The sequence below is a fragment of the Otolemur garnettii genome, unplaced genomic scaffold (assembly GCF_000181295.1).
Source record: "Otolemur garnettii isolate 467f Iridium unplaced genomic scaffold, OtoGar3 scaffold00005, whole genome shotgun sequence".
NCBI lineage: Eukaryota > Metazoa > Chordata > Mammalia > Primates > Galagidae > Otolemur > Otolemur garnettii.
This window is the reverse complement of record NW_003852400.1, coordinates 42286150-42303804: the sequence shown is the minus strand read 5'-3', so window position 1 is coordinate 42303804 and position 17655 is coordinate 42286150. Positions and strand designations below refer to the sequence as shown.

The 17655-nt window shown below is 42.5% G+C and overlaps 1 protein-coding gene and 1 non-coding gene across 2 annotated transcripts; one reads left to right on the top strand and one right to left on the bottom strand.

Annotated features, from left to right (window-relative positions):
• Positions 1-310: 310 nt before the first annotated feature.
• LOC105887986 (chondroitin sulfate proteoglycan 4-like) lies at positions 311-17437 on the bottom strand. The gene is made up of 3 exons (XM_012811163.1): positions 17368-17437; positions 2463-2626; positions 311-2113 (listed from the first exon to the last, which is right to left on the bottom strand). The coding sequence occupies exons 1-3, from the start codon at positions 17435-17437 to the stop codon at positions 1058-1060; spliced, it is 1290 nt and encodes a 429-aa protein (XP_012666617.1). The 3' UTR covers positions 311-1057.
• Positions 9535-9641, top strand: LOC111722062. The gene has a single exon (XR_002771009.1). It is a non-coding gene; the product is annotated as a U6 spliceosomal RNA (small nuclear RNA).
• Positions 17438-17655: the final 218 nt, after the last annotated feature.

The following is a 17655-nucleotide window of genomic DNA, read 5'->3' as shown; positions in this document are numbered from 1 at the left end:
AAACATCAGCTCTTCACTGATTTTTCCTTCTATGTTAACTTTAAATTTAAAATAATCCATAACATTTCCCAGCTGCAGTTGTCTGAATGTACTACAGTACTGGACCCAACAATGATCAATGAAATGCTGAGAAAAAGTACTAACTTGTTTCCACTCCCCACCTGACTGCAGCCACTGTAACTGGCCATCCAGTCAAGTAATGGATGAGTGGATGTTATAACAAGTGTCATCTCATGCCACTCCCCAGTAAAGTACAATGACAAGTTAGTCTGTAATCAGAGCAGTGACACCTTGTTATAACAAGTCTCACCTCATGCCACTCTCCATTAAATACTAATTACAACTTACTCTGTGATCAGAGTGGCACCACCCTGTTTTATGACCATGGTCACTACAAATCTCAAGGAACAGCCATGACCCATAACACTACCGTATTGCTAACCAGCTCTCCATCACTCAGTACAATCCTACAGTTCTGATGGTCCCTGTGCACATAGAAAATGTTGCCATCTCTTAAATCCTCATGTGTGAAACCATTAATGGCTTTCCCAGGATCATTTGTATTTTCTAAAAACCCAGCATCTGAACTGACGTCACCAAGAACGGAAAAACTAAGACTCGAAGAATCTGTGCCAGGATCTGACATGTCAATTACATTTGGGATCACTCTTTTTTTTAGAGTTCTCAAGCAGGAGTGGCAAGTTTCCTTCTGAGAGCTTAAGGTACGGAGAATCATTGACTGGAAGGACAATAATGTTAAACACACATGAAATATTTTCCTCCTTGCTGTTGGAGAGACCAAAATGTAAAATAATCCATGGGTTCATCCGAACCATCATGGATATACCAAACTTTTCCTTGCCACAAATCTAACATAGTAAAAGCCTTCTCCATTTCTTGAGCAGGTAAAACATATAATTGAAGAAACCCGTGAATAGGCATTTTCTCTATTTTAAATAGTATTTGAGAATGATGGATACCCAAATCCTTAAATTTCCCATTCATCTTTATATGCTTTTGTTCCAGTAAGCCTCGTCTACCTTCTTGGACTTCCAGATTATTCCAAACTACTCTCATTGTGAGGAAAAGGCTTGACAGCTTCAGGGATGACAGTGGAAAGGAAAACTTCTGACTGAAGCAGGTTTTCTATTGCTGTCATGGAAGGATTTGCCTTATGGATACTCTCAGTTTTACACCCAGCAGAAACGTCTCTGGAAACAAGGGCATCCCTTAATGCTCTCTTCTCTGAGTTGACTTTCAAGCCTCTTAAGCATCCTTTGAAAGAGATTCCTCGAGCAGAATTCCCAGGCACAGAGGCAAGCTCTAACCTCTTCACTTCTTCCCACACTCGTTTATTAAGACCTCCCACAAAGAGGGGGCCTTCAGGTATAAACAGTTCACTTTGCAAAGGCAGAGATGTCCTTACCCCTTGTTCATCTACCATTAGGTTCAGATACCCTCCCGTGAATTTGAGTTGAATAACGTGCCACTTGTGGTCACTAACTAGGCTAAAAGAAGAAAGCTGAGTATGACTTTCACTCCTTCCTACATGAGCCGTCAATAGACCTTGATCTATTTCCAAGGCAACAAAATCTTCTTCTCTACCTGACTGAAATAAAAGCAAGGCTTGTCGAGCTCCAGTCTGCAAAGCAAATTCCAATCGCCCTTCCCCTTGTACCTTCCATTCTGGCAAAGTGACATACGATCTGGAGCTAAAGAAACTGATAGTTTCATCCTCCCCTGCAGAAATCTCATCCTTGCATCCTAGAGACACTTCATAAACCTTCTTAAAACCAGGGTCAGATGTAAGGGACATAAGAATCTCCCTCGGGTTAAATACCACATCCTTCATACATCCGCAGAAATTGGGGAGATCTTCATCCAGGTAAGGGATGTTGAGTGACCCACGGCCACCTATGTAGATTCCATGTTGAAAATTCAAATTATTCATCCTACTAGCCACTTGTCCAGTTGTCTTATGATGACTGTCAATAATCAAGGAAATATAATCCTGAACGTAGTTCAGTTCCACCAAATGCCAAAACAAGTCATTCATCTGACATCTGTGCTCAGGAAGCAGCACTTGTTCACTTGTACCCAAATTCACTCTCACCTGAAAGAGAAAGAATTATAATTAATCAATCTCATCTCATTTCTCATTTCATAGCATTTTGTTGAGAATATGAGATGCTTTACAAAAGAAAAGAGAGAGAGACAGAAAGAGAAATTTGGGCATAAAAGCTCTTCCCAAGGCTATAGATTATACACTGAACTCAAAAATTTTTTAAATATAAGGTGTGTTAGTAAAACTGGAGATCCCAACCTATATAAATGGCACACCATTTTATTTTAGTGAAATAATAGCAGTCAACATGGATAGCCAATTGTCCTCTTTCTCTCTCACTGCTTTTCTCTGTAGCAACTGAATGCTTACATATTTTAAAGATTTTTAAAAATTGTACCCGTAAGTTTCCTGATTGAAGTTCTATTATACAATAGTCATTCTTCCCAGCTGCTAGAAAAAGCAATCCCTGTGGTTTGCTGGTTTGAAATTTCAACTGAAGAGATAGCTCAGAGGAAACTTCTATGATGTTGAGCTCCACATAGCTTTCACCACCAAAAAATGCTAAGGGGAAAATAATAAAAGAAATATAAGTTAGTAAATTTATTACATGATGACTTTTTCACTTTATGTTATCATTTCTTTCTTTCTTTTTTATTTTTTTTTATACTTTTTGGCCGGGGCTGGGTTTGAATCCACTACCTCCAGTGTATGGGGCCAGCACCCCAGTCCTTTGAGCCACAGGCGCCACCCTATATTATTATTTCTTTTCAGACCCTGATCCTGCTAAAGAAATCTGCCTTCTCCAAGGCCAAACCTTCTTCTTGGGATGTCCCACAGATCTGACACGGGTATGGAAAAGCTAGACATTCTCCCCCCGCCAACTCAGGATAGCGTGAAAGGTCATTCCCTCTTTACAGCTCTCAGAGGAGAGGCTGATGCTTCCACTCAGATGGAATTGCAATTCACTTTCTCCATCTACCCCTGATGTCTTCCTTCCTTTCACAGGGGTTGATACCAAGAACTTTCCCTAATAAACCTCCTGCATGCTAAGTGTCATCTCAGATTCTGCCTCTCTAGGGACCTAACTTGTGACAATTGGTAATGGAAGTGGTCTGGGAAAACAGATGCTGGGATGGGATTTGGAGCTGGACCACCTACTACCCAAATGACAGTTAGGACCCTGTCACTAGTGGTAGGTGAGACACAGAGAGCCCTGGCAAAGACAGAGAACTTCACTTGTGGTTCTGTATGTGGTTATGTATAAGAGAAGAAGGGGACACATTAAACCTGGCTATGAAATATCAAGCTATGAAAAATATACAGCAAATACATAATTACTATGGGGACAATAGAATTGGGTGCCTATTGCTAAGTTTGAATAAAGCCTTGGAAAAGATAAGGAAAGCTGGATGTGATTAGATGACAACTAAAAGCTAAGTAAGAAAGCTAGAAGGCCTACAAAGCATACAAAGTCTTTCTCCTCTCCTGTAGCAGAAGAAGCTGAGACTCAGACCCAGGCCTGAATCATCAGAATAGTCAAACCACATAGAATTAAAATCCTAACTTAGACTGGCTTTTTCTGACAAGGCCAAGGCCCTGAGTTGGGAAGAGTAAGGCCCTGATATATGAAATGGAGACATCTGGGTTGATGCATTCAAATGTCTTGAGTCCTTGGACACCTTTGAGCCCTCGGAGACTGCAAAAGTGGCCTATCCCCCTAAGAGGGCTGGTCCTCTACCCTTGCTTAAAGAGGATTCAAAGGTCTCTCTATACAAAACAACATGTGACCCCTGAAGGTATGACCCTCATCTCTACTCCTGGCCACTAGGCAGAAAACAAGAGTTAAATAACAACATAATCTGTGTGGGGACATGTTTGGTTTGATATGGGAAGAAGGGGGTTAGAATCTAAAGAAGTGTCAGGGTCTACCCAGAATGTACTGCCAGTAGCTAGAATACACATAGGACTGAGAATACTTCATCAAGGAGCATATGGTTGAATAAGAGAGAGTTTGTAGACTTGAAGACACGCTCCAAAGATACAGGGTATAATACCATACCCTGATAAAGATGCCTGGAAATGGTATGTGTCACTGCTAAAACAGCTCCTATAAGTATGGAAAATGCAATGTCCCACTCTGAATGAGACAAATATGACAGAAGTGCCACAGGAGATTGTGAAGAAGAGATAAAGGGACAGAAGTGGTGCCTCCAGGACTGAGCATGAAGAGGACCAGAGAGCACAAGCAAACTATAGGAGTGGTGGCCCAGACTTTGTGCCAGCCCACATTCTCCAGCTCACACATATGGCTGCATGGGTGATCCCTTGTTGCCAGCTGATGGAGGAGCTGACACCCGAGCCTAGGGCATGGATATGTCAGCTTCATCGCATGGGTGCCAGCTAAAAATGGACTTCAGCTGAACTCCAGCTCTGCTCAGGGGAGGCACAAGCAACATTAGTGAGGAGAACACCTCCAAATGGACAGTAGTCACAATGGAACACTTAATTGTCCACTTCCTATGGAAAGGTAAGTGACCTGCAATCAGACTATACAAAGAGCATAAGCAGTGGCAAAGGGACCAGCCAGCTGGTATGATACTAGGACGAGAAAGACTAAAAGATCAGATAAAGGTCTGGAATAGATATGAGAGCACAAAGTAGGAAGATCTTCATGTTGCATGTTAATTCCAATCGGAAAATATCCACCACAGAATGAGCAGTAACAACAAGTTAGACAAATGACTCAGCAGCCTCTGTCATCTGCCACCCCAATGTTGACATGCTAGACCCCTGATTAAGTAACCAGTGTGCCAGATATACACACAAAACCTCTCAACAAACCTGCCCTAGCTAATGTTACTGCTGAATGTCCAACATACCTCCAACAAAGGCCAACATCAGGTCTGCAGTTACGTCCCCATCTCTTGAAAGACAAATTGTCTACTTGGTCACAAGTTGACTCCAATGAAACCTTTCCTTCTTGGAATGGTCAGTTGTTCATTTCAACAAAAATAGACACCTATTTTAGGTATCTGTTTACCTTTCTTGCCTGCAAGGGTTCAGTATCACCATCTGAGAGATCACTAGCTACTTGACGTACCAAAGTGGAATGTCAAATCCCATTCTATCAGTCCAAGAGCCTGACTTTATTCCAAAAGAGGTGTAGGAATAGACCTATGACTGTGGGATCCACTGGTCCTATACCACCAAAGCTGCAGGACTGATGGAGTGTTGGAACGGCCTGATGAGGGCACAGTTAAATCATCAACTTGGAAGCAATGTCCTATAAGGGTGGGGTTCCTTTTTCCAGGACATGGTATGTAGTTTAAATTAATAATCTTTACATGGTTCTGTGTCTTCAGGAGGTAGAATATATGGGTCTGAGAATCAGGGGGCCAGATCAGGAGTGGCCTAACTTACCATCACCATCAATAACCAACTTGAAGTATTTGTGCTATATAAATCTGTGCTATAGTGTTAAAGCTCTTGGTTACCAAAGGGGAATGTTTTCACCAAGAACTAGCAAGACTCTATAGGATGCATTCTAGACTCTGCCTGGACATTTGGTCTCCTTCTAACAAGGCATTAGCAAGCAAGAAGGGCTGTCCCTAATTTGTCAGGGTAAATGACCTGGAATCATCAGGAGGATGTAGGACGTGCTGAGTGCCCACGTGATCCCCTTGGATGCCTCCTAGCACTTTCTTGGCAGTAAATAAGTGCAGCCACCCCAAGCCTCAGAAGAGCAAGTTGACAAGAGCTAAGAGAATCTACAACAAATAAGAGAGAACATGAAGATTATCACCCAGGCATTGCTCCCAGAATTTACACGCAGAAGTGGATCCAAGTAATGCAAAGGCTGGACTATGGTGGACTCTGTGATACACCACTCTGGTCCCCCTGCAGGAATAACAGGCTTTGCAACATGGCTGACATGAAAACTGCTGGCAGACAGCCCAGCATCTGCAGAACTCCCCTCCAGTCCAGGGAGGCTTCCACTGAGACAACATGGCAGCTGCACTTCTCTTTCTTTTTTCCCATCCCAGCTTCCTTTCCTCCTCTTTCTTTCCTTGCTCAGAGGTCAACCCATGAACACTCCCTACTAAAGCCCCTACATCTTTGTCTCAGAATCTACATTTGGGAAACCCAGCCTACAATACCTGCCTGTCCTCTTTGCTCCTACAACATTGTTCATTTCTTTATTCCAGTACTTACCATGTTGTATTGAGAATACTTGTTTATGTATCTATCTTCTGCATTATGTCATGAGTTTCCAAAGATCAAGGACCAGCTATATCTTTAGGATCAAAGATCATCTATGTCTTTGTTACTTCATACCTGGCACAGTACCAGCCGCAGTGCCTAACTGTGTAGGTGTAGGTGTAATGTGAATGTAATTATAATAGATCCTCTTGGTGCCTCATTTACATTCCTTTTCATAGTCTGGGGCACCCATCTTTCAGCTGATGGAGTTTGTCTTATACAAAAATTTCAGTGACATTGCATTTTCTATCCTGGAGTGCAGCCCACAGCCAAAGACTGATTGAAACAGTATATAAAATATTATTCATCACATAAACAAATTAAAAAACAAAGACCATATGATTCTCTCAATTGATGCAGAGAAAGCTTTTGATAATATCCAGCATCCCTTCATGATCAGAACACTTAAGAAAATTGGTATTGAAGGGACATTTCTTATACTGATAGAGGCCATCTATAGCAAACCCACAAATATTCAACCCAATATTGTATTGAATGGAGTTAAATTGAAATCACTTCCACTCAGATCAGGAATGAAGCAAGGTTGCCCATTGTCTCCACTGCTCTTTAACATTGTAATGGAAGTTTTAGCCATTGAAATTAGGGAAGAAAAGGCGATTAAGGGCATCCATATAGGGTCAGAAGAAATTAAACTTTCACTTTTCACAGATGATATGATTGTATATCTGGAAAACACCAGGGATTCAACTATAAAACTCTTAGTAGTGATCAAGGAATACAGTAGTATCTCAGGTTACAAAATCAACACTCATAAATCAGTAGCCTTTATATATACCAATAGCAGCCAAGCCAAAAAAACAGTCAAGGACTCTATTCCATTGACGGTAGTGCCAAAGAAGATGAAATATCTGGGAGTTTTCTTATAAAGGACGTGAAAGACCTCTATAAAGAGAACAATGAAACTCTAAGAAAATAAATAGCTGACAATGTTAACAAATGGAAAAATATACCATGCTCATGGCTGGGAAGAATCAACATTGTTAAAATGTTCATATTACCCAAAGCAATATATAATTTTAATGCAATCCCTATTAAAGCTCCACTGTCATATTTTAAAGATCTTGAAAAAATAATACTTCATTTTATATGGAATCAGAAAAAACCTTGAATAGCCAAGATATTACTCAGGAATAAAAACAAAGCAGGAGGAATCACACTCCCAGACCTCAGATTATACTATAAATCGATAGTGATTAAAACAGCATGGTACTGGCACAAAAACAGAGAGGTAGATGTATGGAACAGAATAGAAAACCAACAAATGAATCCAGCTACTTACCATTATCTGATCTTTGACAAGCCAATTAAAGACATTGAGTGGAGAAAAGATTCCCTATTTAACAAATGGTGCTGGGTGAACTGGCTGGCAACCTGTAGAAGACTGAAACTGGACCCACACCTTTCACCATTAAGTATGATAGACTCTCACTGGATTAAAGTTTTAAACTTAAGACATGAAACTATAAAAATACTACAAGAAAGTATAGGGAAAACACTTGAATAAATCCACCTGGGCAAAAATTTTATGAGGAGGACACCCCGGGCAATTGAAGCAACAACAAAAATACACTACTGGGACCTGATCAAACTAACGAGCTTCTGCACAGCCAAGAATACAATAAGTAAAGCAAGCAGACAGCCCTCAGAATGGGAGAAGATATTTGCAGGTTATATCTCCGACAAAGGTTTAATAACCAGAATCCATAGAGAATTCAAACGTATTAGCAAGAAGAGAACAAGTGATCCCCTCTAAGGGTGGGTAAGGGACTTGAAGAGAAATTTCTCTCAAGAAGATAGGTGCATGGCCTACAGATATATGAAAAAATGCTCACCATCCTTAATCATCAGAGAAATGCAAATAAAAACTACTTGGAGATATCACCTAACTCCAGTAAGATTAGCCCATATCACAAAATCCCAAAACCAGAGATGTTGGCGTGGATGTGGAGAAAAGGGAACACTTCTACATTGCTGGTGGGAATGCAAACTAATATGTTCCTTTTGGAAAGATGTCTGGAGAACACTTAGAGAACTAAAAATAGACCTGCCATTTGATCCTGCAATTCCTTTATTAGGTATATATCCAGAAGAACAAAAACCACATTACAACAAAGATATTTGTATCAGAATGTTTATTGCAGCCCAATTCATAATTGCCAGGTCATGGAAGAAGCCCAAGTACCCATTGATCCACAAATGGATCAATAAATTGTGGCATATGTACACCATGGAATACTATGCAGCCATAAAGAAAGATGGAGACTTTACCTCCTTCATGTTCACATGGATGGAGCTGGAAAATGTTCTTCTTAACAAAGTATCACAAGAATGGAAGAAAAAGTATCCAATGTACACAACCCTATTATGAAACTAATTTCATTAGAAATTATGCTATAACCTAATTATATCCTAAGAATATGGTGAGGGAGGGGAAGGGGGTGGATAGGTGGAGGGAGAGTGATTGGAGGGATCACTTCTATAGTTTATCTTACAAGGGAACAAGTGAATCTTTCTAAAAGTATAATATAAATGTCTTAACACAATAACTAAGAAAATGTCATAAAGGCTATGTTAACCAATGATGAAAATATTTCAAATTATATATGAAAACACCACACTGTACCCCATGATTGCATTAATGTACACAGTTATGATTTAATTTAAAAAAAAAAAAAGAAAGAAAGAAACAGTATATAAAATACATAGGCTTCGGTGTTGCCATCATCCTTCAGAGCCCCCTGGGGGATCAGGCTGAAATTACATCAACTGAAACCACATCTTTGCTTGGCATTTTCTCCTGCTCAGTCCTGCTACCCTCACATCCTTACATTCTCTCCTGGAAGACACCATTCCATGATTCACTCATACAAGAATCCCTGTCTCAAGCTTTCTCTCTACAGAACCTGACCTTAAACAGGTAGGTAGAAAACAAGCATTTACTGGACCAAACTAAACCGACCTCGTAGATCCTGTATTCTATAGCTAAATAAATACAGACCTAGAAAAGCTTAGGGACTCCTGTTAAATCAACAGTTAGAAACAGAGCTAGGACAGAAACCAAGCTTTCCCAACCACCAAGCCAGCATGTTTACCAAGATAGGAAGTTAATACAGAGATGAATATGATCCCTACAGACGCTTCCAAATACACATAAGCACCCTTTTCTCTAATTAAAACAAGCACTAATAGTGCTCACTTCGGCAGCACATATACTAAAATTGGAACAATACAGAGAAGATTAGCATGGCCTCTGCGCAAGGATTACACCCAAATTCATGAAGCATTCCATATTTTGCCACCCTAAAAAGAAAACAAGCATTAATAATTAAATTCAACAAAACTAAAATGTAGAGCTAACGTCATTAAAGTTGAAACACGAAATTACAAATCCACTGGCTGAGTTTCTCCTCCTGGCCTTTCCCTTACTAAATCTCCCCACCCCAATTTTAACAGACTTAGAGGCTGTATTGCTAAGTTTTCAAAACCAGAAAATGTTTTATAAATCATAAAATCTATGCTGAGATTGACTAAGTAACATTAATAAACAATATCCCAACATTTTCCCACACGTCACCTCTCTGGCACTAAATTAAATTCCAATCCTGCTGGTGGCCATGAGTTTCCATTAAGCAGGTTAAATACTTCTCATACGAAGCCTGAAGCCAGTTTGTGTCCTCACATACCTTCAAGTTGACACTGTCTTTTATAGTCCCTCATAAATGTCTAAAAACAAAAATAACGTGCAAATAGAAACACAAGAGAAGTTGGCTCCTGGAAGAAGAAAGGTGATCTCTACCTCCAAGGAAGAAAAAGATGTGATTTCATCTGTAGTGAAACAAATCAAGTTGACTTTCTGGTTTTGCGTGCTTAAAGAAAAGGCAAAATGATTGCATAAATGCCAGCGTTTGGCAATAAAGTAAATAAAATACTTTATATAAAACAATAAAACATTTATATTGCTCTGTAACTACCCCCAAAGGCATGATTATTTTATATTTTATTCATTATATTGACCATGACTGATTCCTAGTTCTTCTTCCAAACTACATCTTTTTGGGTTTTTTCTTTGTTTGTTTGATCAATCAATTACAGTTGCTTGATTATCAGTTGGGAAATGTGGACCATACAGAGGCACTCAGCCTATCCAAGGGAGGTGGAGTGAGGGGCTTTCAGGCAAGACAATGGCTCCTGGGAAGACCCGGGGAGTGGAGAGGACAGGAATAGGAGAGACAGGAAAGAAGAGAGAGGTGAATGTAGGGATCAAAGCTGTCTGAGTTCAGGGTAAGAAGGGGACAGCCAGAGTAGAGACTGCAGTGGTTATAGGGTCACAGGGAAAATGCTCAGAGGGCAAACGCCACCTTGTCCATCTGAAGAGCTTTCCCTGATCATGCTACTTAAAGTACCTTCACATACATACTCACAAATGCACACAGGCCAGAGTTTGGCTACTACTTTCAAGGCCTTTATCACAATCTTTAATTACTTTTTCATTTGTTTTCTTGGTTATTATTCAGCCCCAATAGCATACCATCCCAAATTCTATAAGATTTGGGGGTCAGAAGACTTTGCTAATCTTTTCTCTTTTTTTGAGACAGTCTCACTTTGTCACTTTTAGTAGAATACCATAGCATCATAGCTCACAGCAACCTCCAAATCTTGGGCTCAAGTGCTTCTCTTGCTTGAGCTTCTCAAGTAGCTGGGACTGCAGGCACCCGTCACAATGCCCAGCTATTTTTAGAGATGGGGTCTCACTCTTGCTCAGGCTGGTCTCGAACCCATGAGGTTAGGGCAATCAGCCTGCCTCAGCCTCCCAGAGTGCTAGGATTACAGGCATGCGCCACTGCACCCAGCCTGACTTTGTTAATCTTGATAGCTGCCTAATTCTTAGTGCCTAAAACAGTGCCTGGCAAATATTAGGCATTCAATACTTAGAAACCAAGTTGAAGAGTTTGGACTCTATCCAAAGAGGGCTAGACAGGGATCAGACAGGGAAATGACTTGATCAGATTGCAATTTGGAAGATGACTCTGCCTGACATGTAGACCAGAAGGAGGAGGTGGGGTGCAGGGAGGTGGAGAAAGGGACAAGTGGGTGGGTCTAAGAGATATTTAGATAGAATCATCAAGGTTGGGAGAAACTCAAGGACAAGGGGGCAATCCAAATTAATGTCTAGGTTTGTGGCTTGGTATCCACTTACTGAGATGGGAAACCTAGAAGGAACAGCTTTGGTTTCATTTTGCTTTGTTTGTTTGATACTTACTACATGTATGACAGGAAATTCTCAATGAATGTTTGGGGAGCAAATGAATGGCTGACCAACTCAATCCTTGAGGGCAGGGAGGGCCTCATGAACTATGTTAAGAAGATTGAAGTTTATACTGTAGACAATGGGGAAGTAGTGAGAGATAGATCAGTTCTGTGCTTTTTAGAAAGATTGATCTGGTAGCTGTGCAAATTCAAAACTAGAGTAAGACAGAAACTAGTTGGGAAAGTATTTCAAAAAAGATTTCAGAATTGTTCACTTTCACTGAAAACTAGAACCACCTTTTCATAATATTATATTTTCACTTATTTTATTTTATGTATACATTTGAGACAGTGTCCCACTATGTCACCCTTGGTAGAGTGTCGTTTTGTCATAGTTCACAGCAACCTCAAACTTTTGGGCTCAAGTGTTTCTCTTGCCTCCACCTCCCAAGTAGTTGGGACTATCGGTGCCTACCACAATGCCTGGCTATTTTTTGGTGCCGTTGTCACTGTTGTTTAGCTGGCCCTGGCCAGATTCGAACCCACCAACCTCTGTGTATGTGGCTGGCGCCGTAACCACTGTGCTATGGGTGCCGGGCCAACACTAATTTTAATTTTTATGTGTTACCACTCTTCCAAATATGTCCTGCAACTATGATAAGTATAGAAGTTTGTTCGTTTAATTACTAATGATAATAATAATTAAATAATTCTATTTAATTACTTATTTGAGACAGGGTTTTGCTATGTTGTCCAGGCTAGAGTGCAAGGCTATTATCATAGTTCACTGCAACCTGAAACTCCTGCTAAAGCAATCTTCCTGCCTCAGCTTCCTGAATAGGTGGGACTATAGGCAGATACCACGATGCCCTCGTAACTTTTTAAATTTATTCTTAGAGATGGGATCTGGCTATGTTGCCCAGACTAGTCTCAAACTTTTGGCCTCCTAAATTACTGGGATTGCAGGCCTAGTCACTGAGCCCAGCCTAGAGGTTTGTTTTTTAATTTTAAATTAAAAATTTTAATTATTTGCATTATACAGAGTTCCAAGATGAAGTCCTATGAGGAGGTCTTGCATTAAAAAACAGCTCTAACTCATGCTGTATCATCTGAGATTAGTAACTTGGGAGGAGAGGAAGGAAAGCCACATTTTACCCCACAAATCTATTCTAAAGAATCTCTGCAGTGTTTCATGGTGTCAACATTGTGTATATATCAAACCAAAGTTGAAAATTTTTTTCAAGAGACAACTAACACCATCAAGGGAAGCTGAGAAAGAAGAAAACTTACAAATAAATCACTTAGCCCAAATGTCCAACATGCTCAACCTCCCTTATTCATTGAAAGAAAAGCCAAACAGGAAAAATTCAGTCTTTGCCCCACTAAATTTAAGTTGGGAAAGGACATCAATGAGGGAAGATTTTATAGCCTTCCCATTGCTATAGGACAGGTGGAGGACCAGAGGGCTGGAGTGAGGGGAAGCTCTGGCACCGTGTCTTTGTGCTGACTCTGTTGAAGGGAAGCAATGAGAAGAAGGTCAAAAGCACAGGCCCACTGTGAAGAGGCAAATCTTGGGTTTCCAGGAAGAACCAAGGCAATCTCCAGCTCTGTACTTCTTGCACTGCAGAACATAACTCACCAGGCTCTCATCTGGTCTTTCGTTCTCCAAATATTAGCTTCGTGTAGCTGCTCTGTGCTAGGACTCCAGGTGACTAAGAAAAAAAATAGTAGCTACCCTGCCTTTAGCTCCTCTCAGTGGGGGCATTCTCCCAGGTCCCCAAGCGCACTCTGCATGGCTATGTAGACAGTACTGGTGCAACTTCAGGGGGAGTCTCAGATGCAAGTAGCACTCCCTGGAAGTGTGCACTGAGGCAGCTCTGGTGTCTGGCTTACCCTGGTTGAGATGACTCTCCTTACTGCCGCAGAACCTACGTCCTAGCCGGGATGCCCCATGTGTGGCATTTGTGTGTCCTTGTGTTTGCTCCCCTCTAGTGTGAGCCCAGTCACAGGCATGGAAGTCAGTGCAGAAGCCAGGCTTGCCCTCACAGGGACAGACACAAGCTCTCACAGGATAGACCCTTCCCTAAAACTCCTGGCCTGATGCTGCTACGCCTTCCAGCCCCTCATTCCTCTCTGAGGCCACCTGCCATCTTGTACCCCATTAGAGATATATGGCTTCTGCATTATCTCTTCTACGAGTACTATCTCTTTTTTCTTTATACACAAACTCCCCATATAAACTTCCTATTGTTGCTAAAACAAATCACTACAAATCGAGTGGCTTACAACAACACAGATTTTATCTTACAAGTTCTGAGATCACAAGTCAGAAATGGTCTCACTGAGGTAAAATCAAGTTGTCTACAGGGCTGTGTTCCCTCTGGAGGCTGTAGGGGAGAGTCTGTCTTTTTGCATCTTCCAGCTTTTAGGAAACTATTCCTGGCCCTGTGGCCCCACCCAATAATGACAACACTCTGACCTCTTTTTCCCTTGTCACATCTCCTTCTCTGACTCTAAACCTCCTGCCTTCCTCTTATAAGACCATTGTAATTACATTTGTAGCCCACCCAAATAATCCACCTCAAAATCCTAAATTTAATCAAACCTGCAAAATCCCCTTTATTAATATGTTCTGAGAATTGGGACGGGGACATCTTTGGGGACCCTTTTTCCTACCTGCTATACTTCCCAAGGGCTTCATAGCATTTAGTCACCCATGTTCCCTGAGTATCAATCATTTATAGCTTACTGGACTAAGTGCTGGGAATATAGGGCTCAATAAGCCAGGAGTATTAGAAAGGACCCCACGAGCAAAGATTGGGTGATTTATCCTGTGTTTGTGTGGTGTGTATGGACTGTACAGCCTTATTCAAGAAGGAAAAAATGAAAAACAGGAGATTTTAAAGAAAAATCTGGATATTTTGCCTTCCCTAGAAAAACCATATGTCAGGGCACCCCAGGGACACATTCATTCCCACAGCATCACAACCATCCATCCACGAGGTGTGGATGCTCTGACCACACCTCCAGCCCCACCAGCTGCTTTCTGGCTCCCTGTAACTCAATGACTCCTAAAAGTGTTTGGGTTCGGGCACTCCAGTATGGGGACAAAAAGGGTAGAGTGGGGGTTACCAAGATATTTACTATGGAACCAAATGAAAATATTAGGATTTCTGGGGTTGGTGTATCTTAAAAAATAAGAACTAAAGATTTTTTTCATCTCTAATTTACAGACTGCCTGGCATCCTGCCTCAGTTAGCATGTGAGATAGCCACAAGTCTCACCTGCTTGGCGTACAAGTCTCCCCAGGGACGGCTGAGAGTCAAGCAGAACACTTGACCATGGTGCCCTTGCTCTCCCCACCCAGTGATATACCATACCAGTTTTCCTGCCAAGCTGTGTTTACTCCATTATCACACTGTAACCAAACAAGTTCTCACAAACAGGATTAGGTATTTAAGAAATTCCCGCAAACAGACCATCAGTTAAATATACATGAATAATGTACGGACCCGTAATGCAAAGGAACGAACATCACGGTGCTTCTCTCTCTCTCTCTCTCTCTCTCTTTTTTTTTTACTAAATCATAGCTGAGTACATTAATGCAGTCATGGGGTACCATGTGCTGTTTTTATATACAATTTGAAATATTTTCATCAAACTGGTTAACATAGCCTTCATGCCATTTTCTTAGTTATTGTGTTAAGACATTTATATTCTACATTTAGAAAGTTTCACATGTACTCTTACAAGATGAACCATAGGCGTGATCCCACCAATCACCCTCTCTCCACCCATCCTCCCGCCCTATTGGGCTATACCCAGTGCTTCTCTTCCTACACTAGCTCTTCATCAGTGTTGTTAGAAGGTAACAGCAATAATATACTAAGGAGATGTGATATGAAGGTAGCCGAAAATTAGAAATTATTGAACTATTGATTGGGTCTAGCAGTAAGTGTACCCTGTAACTTGAGAAAGTGGCTAGCAACAGTACTGATACGTGACTGACAAACAGATGCTGAAGGTGTACGTTAAGGGTATTTTTACTGAGACATTATCTTTTCACTAGACAAAGGTGGCTTCCCATGATGGTAAGATTTGCCATCCTTAGAGTATATCATCCTGTGTTCTTCAAGGACTGAGATCAGAGCTCACCTAAGTCTTTGTCAATTAGATTCCTCAAGGCAACAGGCTGAATCACCAAAGGAGATAAGGAAGAAACCTAAAATTAGATCACGCATCTGGCTACTCAAGAAAATATTCTTCCAGGTACCCCAAAGTAGATTTTGGTAAGACTCTGGTATTCAATATTTGTCAGGAGATCAGAGTCAAGGATGAAAAAGAGCATATATGTTAAAGTCCATGCTATGGAATTCTTTACTTAATAAGCCTCCTTTATCCATATTCTTCACCCCTTAATTGATCTCTAACCCACTGGCTCTTACCCAAGTTAACTGCACAGATGGGGAAGGAAGAAGGGTAACAAGTAGGAAAGGACAGAAATTAGTATTTACTGAGTGGCTCTCAGGCTGCTGGGCGGCCTTACAGAGTATTTTATACAAGCCTCTCAAGAAACTATTGTCATCTTAATTCTACAGAGGCAAAATAGAGACCCGGAGAAGTAAAATAACGTCCCCAGGGTCACTCTGAGAACATATGATGGAATTCTGATTGAAGATGGAATCCATATGACTTCGAAGCTACAGGCTTCCCATCAGCTCCCACGGACCACTTGAACACTGGCTCCTGGCCCATCTCTACCCAGTCCTCCAGCAACCTTCACTGCCCTCTCACATCTCTCGCTCAAAGCAGTACTCACAGCAGCCCCAGACCTCCAGCTTCCTGTCCAATCCACCCTGGGACCCAGGCAGGAATGGGGCAGAGCAAGATCCAGGAGAGGAGGAGGAAGATGAGGAAGGCTCAGAGCTGGGAAGAGAGCCCGCCCTACCTGCCCCACCCCCACCTGACAAGGAAAAGCGAGATCCATCCCTCCTGCCCCTGCGGGTCATCTCGGGTCATCTCGTGGTCCGGACAGAAACCAGCAGGCATCAGAGGCAGCAATGACACTATGCCTGAAATGAAGTAAACAAGACTTCAGAATTTAATCCTAGTGCTACAGCGATACAAGCCTTTGATTTAAAATGTGTTCTCCAAAAATGTCTGGAAGGGAATCTTTTACTGAACTGAATTCCATTCCCAAAAGCCGTGAAGGGCTTGAAGGCCCAAGTACAGCGCTTTAGGGCAAGTCTAAACAATGACGTTATTAGCAACCTGTAGTCTCCGAAGAGTGCCATAGAAATGTGAAGCACTTCTACCTAACTGGGCCCAGAAAATTTAAGCTTTGTGGAAAGACTTAGGGGACAATGGGGTTGTGACCAAAGAAATCCCACGGTGAGTTTACGGCCCCCAAAGCCCCCGAGTAACTGCGCGAGGCTGGGTGAGCGGCAGAGCTAAAGGGACCAGAAGGGGAGACAGCAGGAATCACCCATTCCGCCGGCGCAGGTCGACTTCAGAACTCCAAATCCTCCGGGAGGACGGCGCGGAGGGGAGGGACCCGCCCGGCCGCACGGAGCCCCCTGCGCAGGGCGGAGCAGTCTCCTCCCCCGGACCCCGGCTCAGGAATGCTCGGCCTCGGGGTTGAAGTCGCCGACGCAGCGGGACAAGCCCGACTGTGGAAGGGCACCCCCTGCACTTCGCCTCCTCCCTCGTCGCCCACTCTCCGAGCGCGCGGTCGGCCGGCGAAGGGACGGGGAGGGGAAGTTTGGGGCGCGTACCTCCCTGTGCCCGGCAGAACTCCAGACAGGCGAAGAGCAGGACGAGGTAGCCGGGCCCGAGCCGCCTCATGCCGCTGCGCTAACACCGCGCCCCGCGCTCACTCCCGGGAAGCAGCCGCGCTACCTGCCTGGACCCGATCGGGCGGGGAGAGCCTTTTACAACCTGCCGCTGCCTCGCCGGCCCTCGTGCCTTCCTCCTGCCCCAAGGACGTGGCCCCCACCCGGCCAGGGCGAAATCCACAGGTAAGTTAAGCATGTGTGTGTGCAGCAGGTGATAATGACAGATTT

What these genes read in the sequence shown, in the direction of transcription:
- LOC105887986 (XM_012811163.1), bottom strand. Translation starts at nt 17,437, where the DNA reads ATGAGGCGGCTCGGGCCCGGCTACCTCGTCCTGCTCTTCGCCTGTCTG. An exon ending in GTTCTGCCGGGCACAGGGAG is followed by an intron (nt 2,627 to 17,367) that starts GTACGCGCCCCA and finishes TTTTCCCCTTAG; the next exon opens with CATTTTTTGGTGGTGAAAGC. An exon ending in TTCAATCAGGAAACTTACGG is followed by an intron (nt 2,114 to 2,462) that starts GTACAATTTTTA and finishes TTTCTCTTTCAG; the next exon opens with GTGAGAGTGAATTTGGGTAC.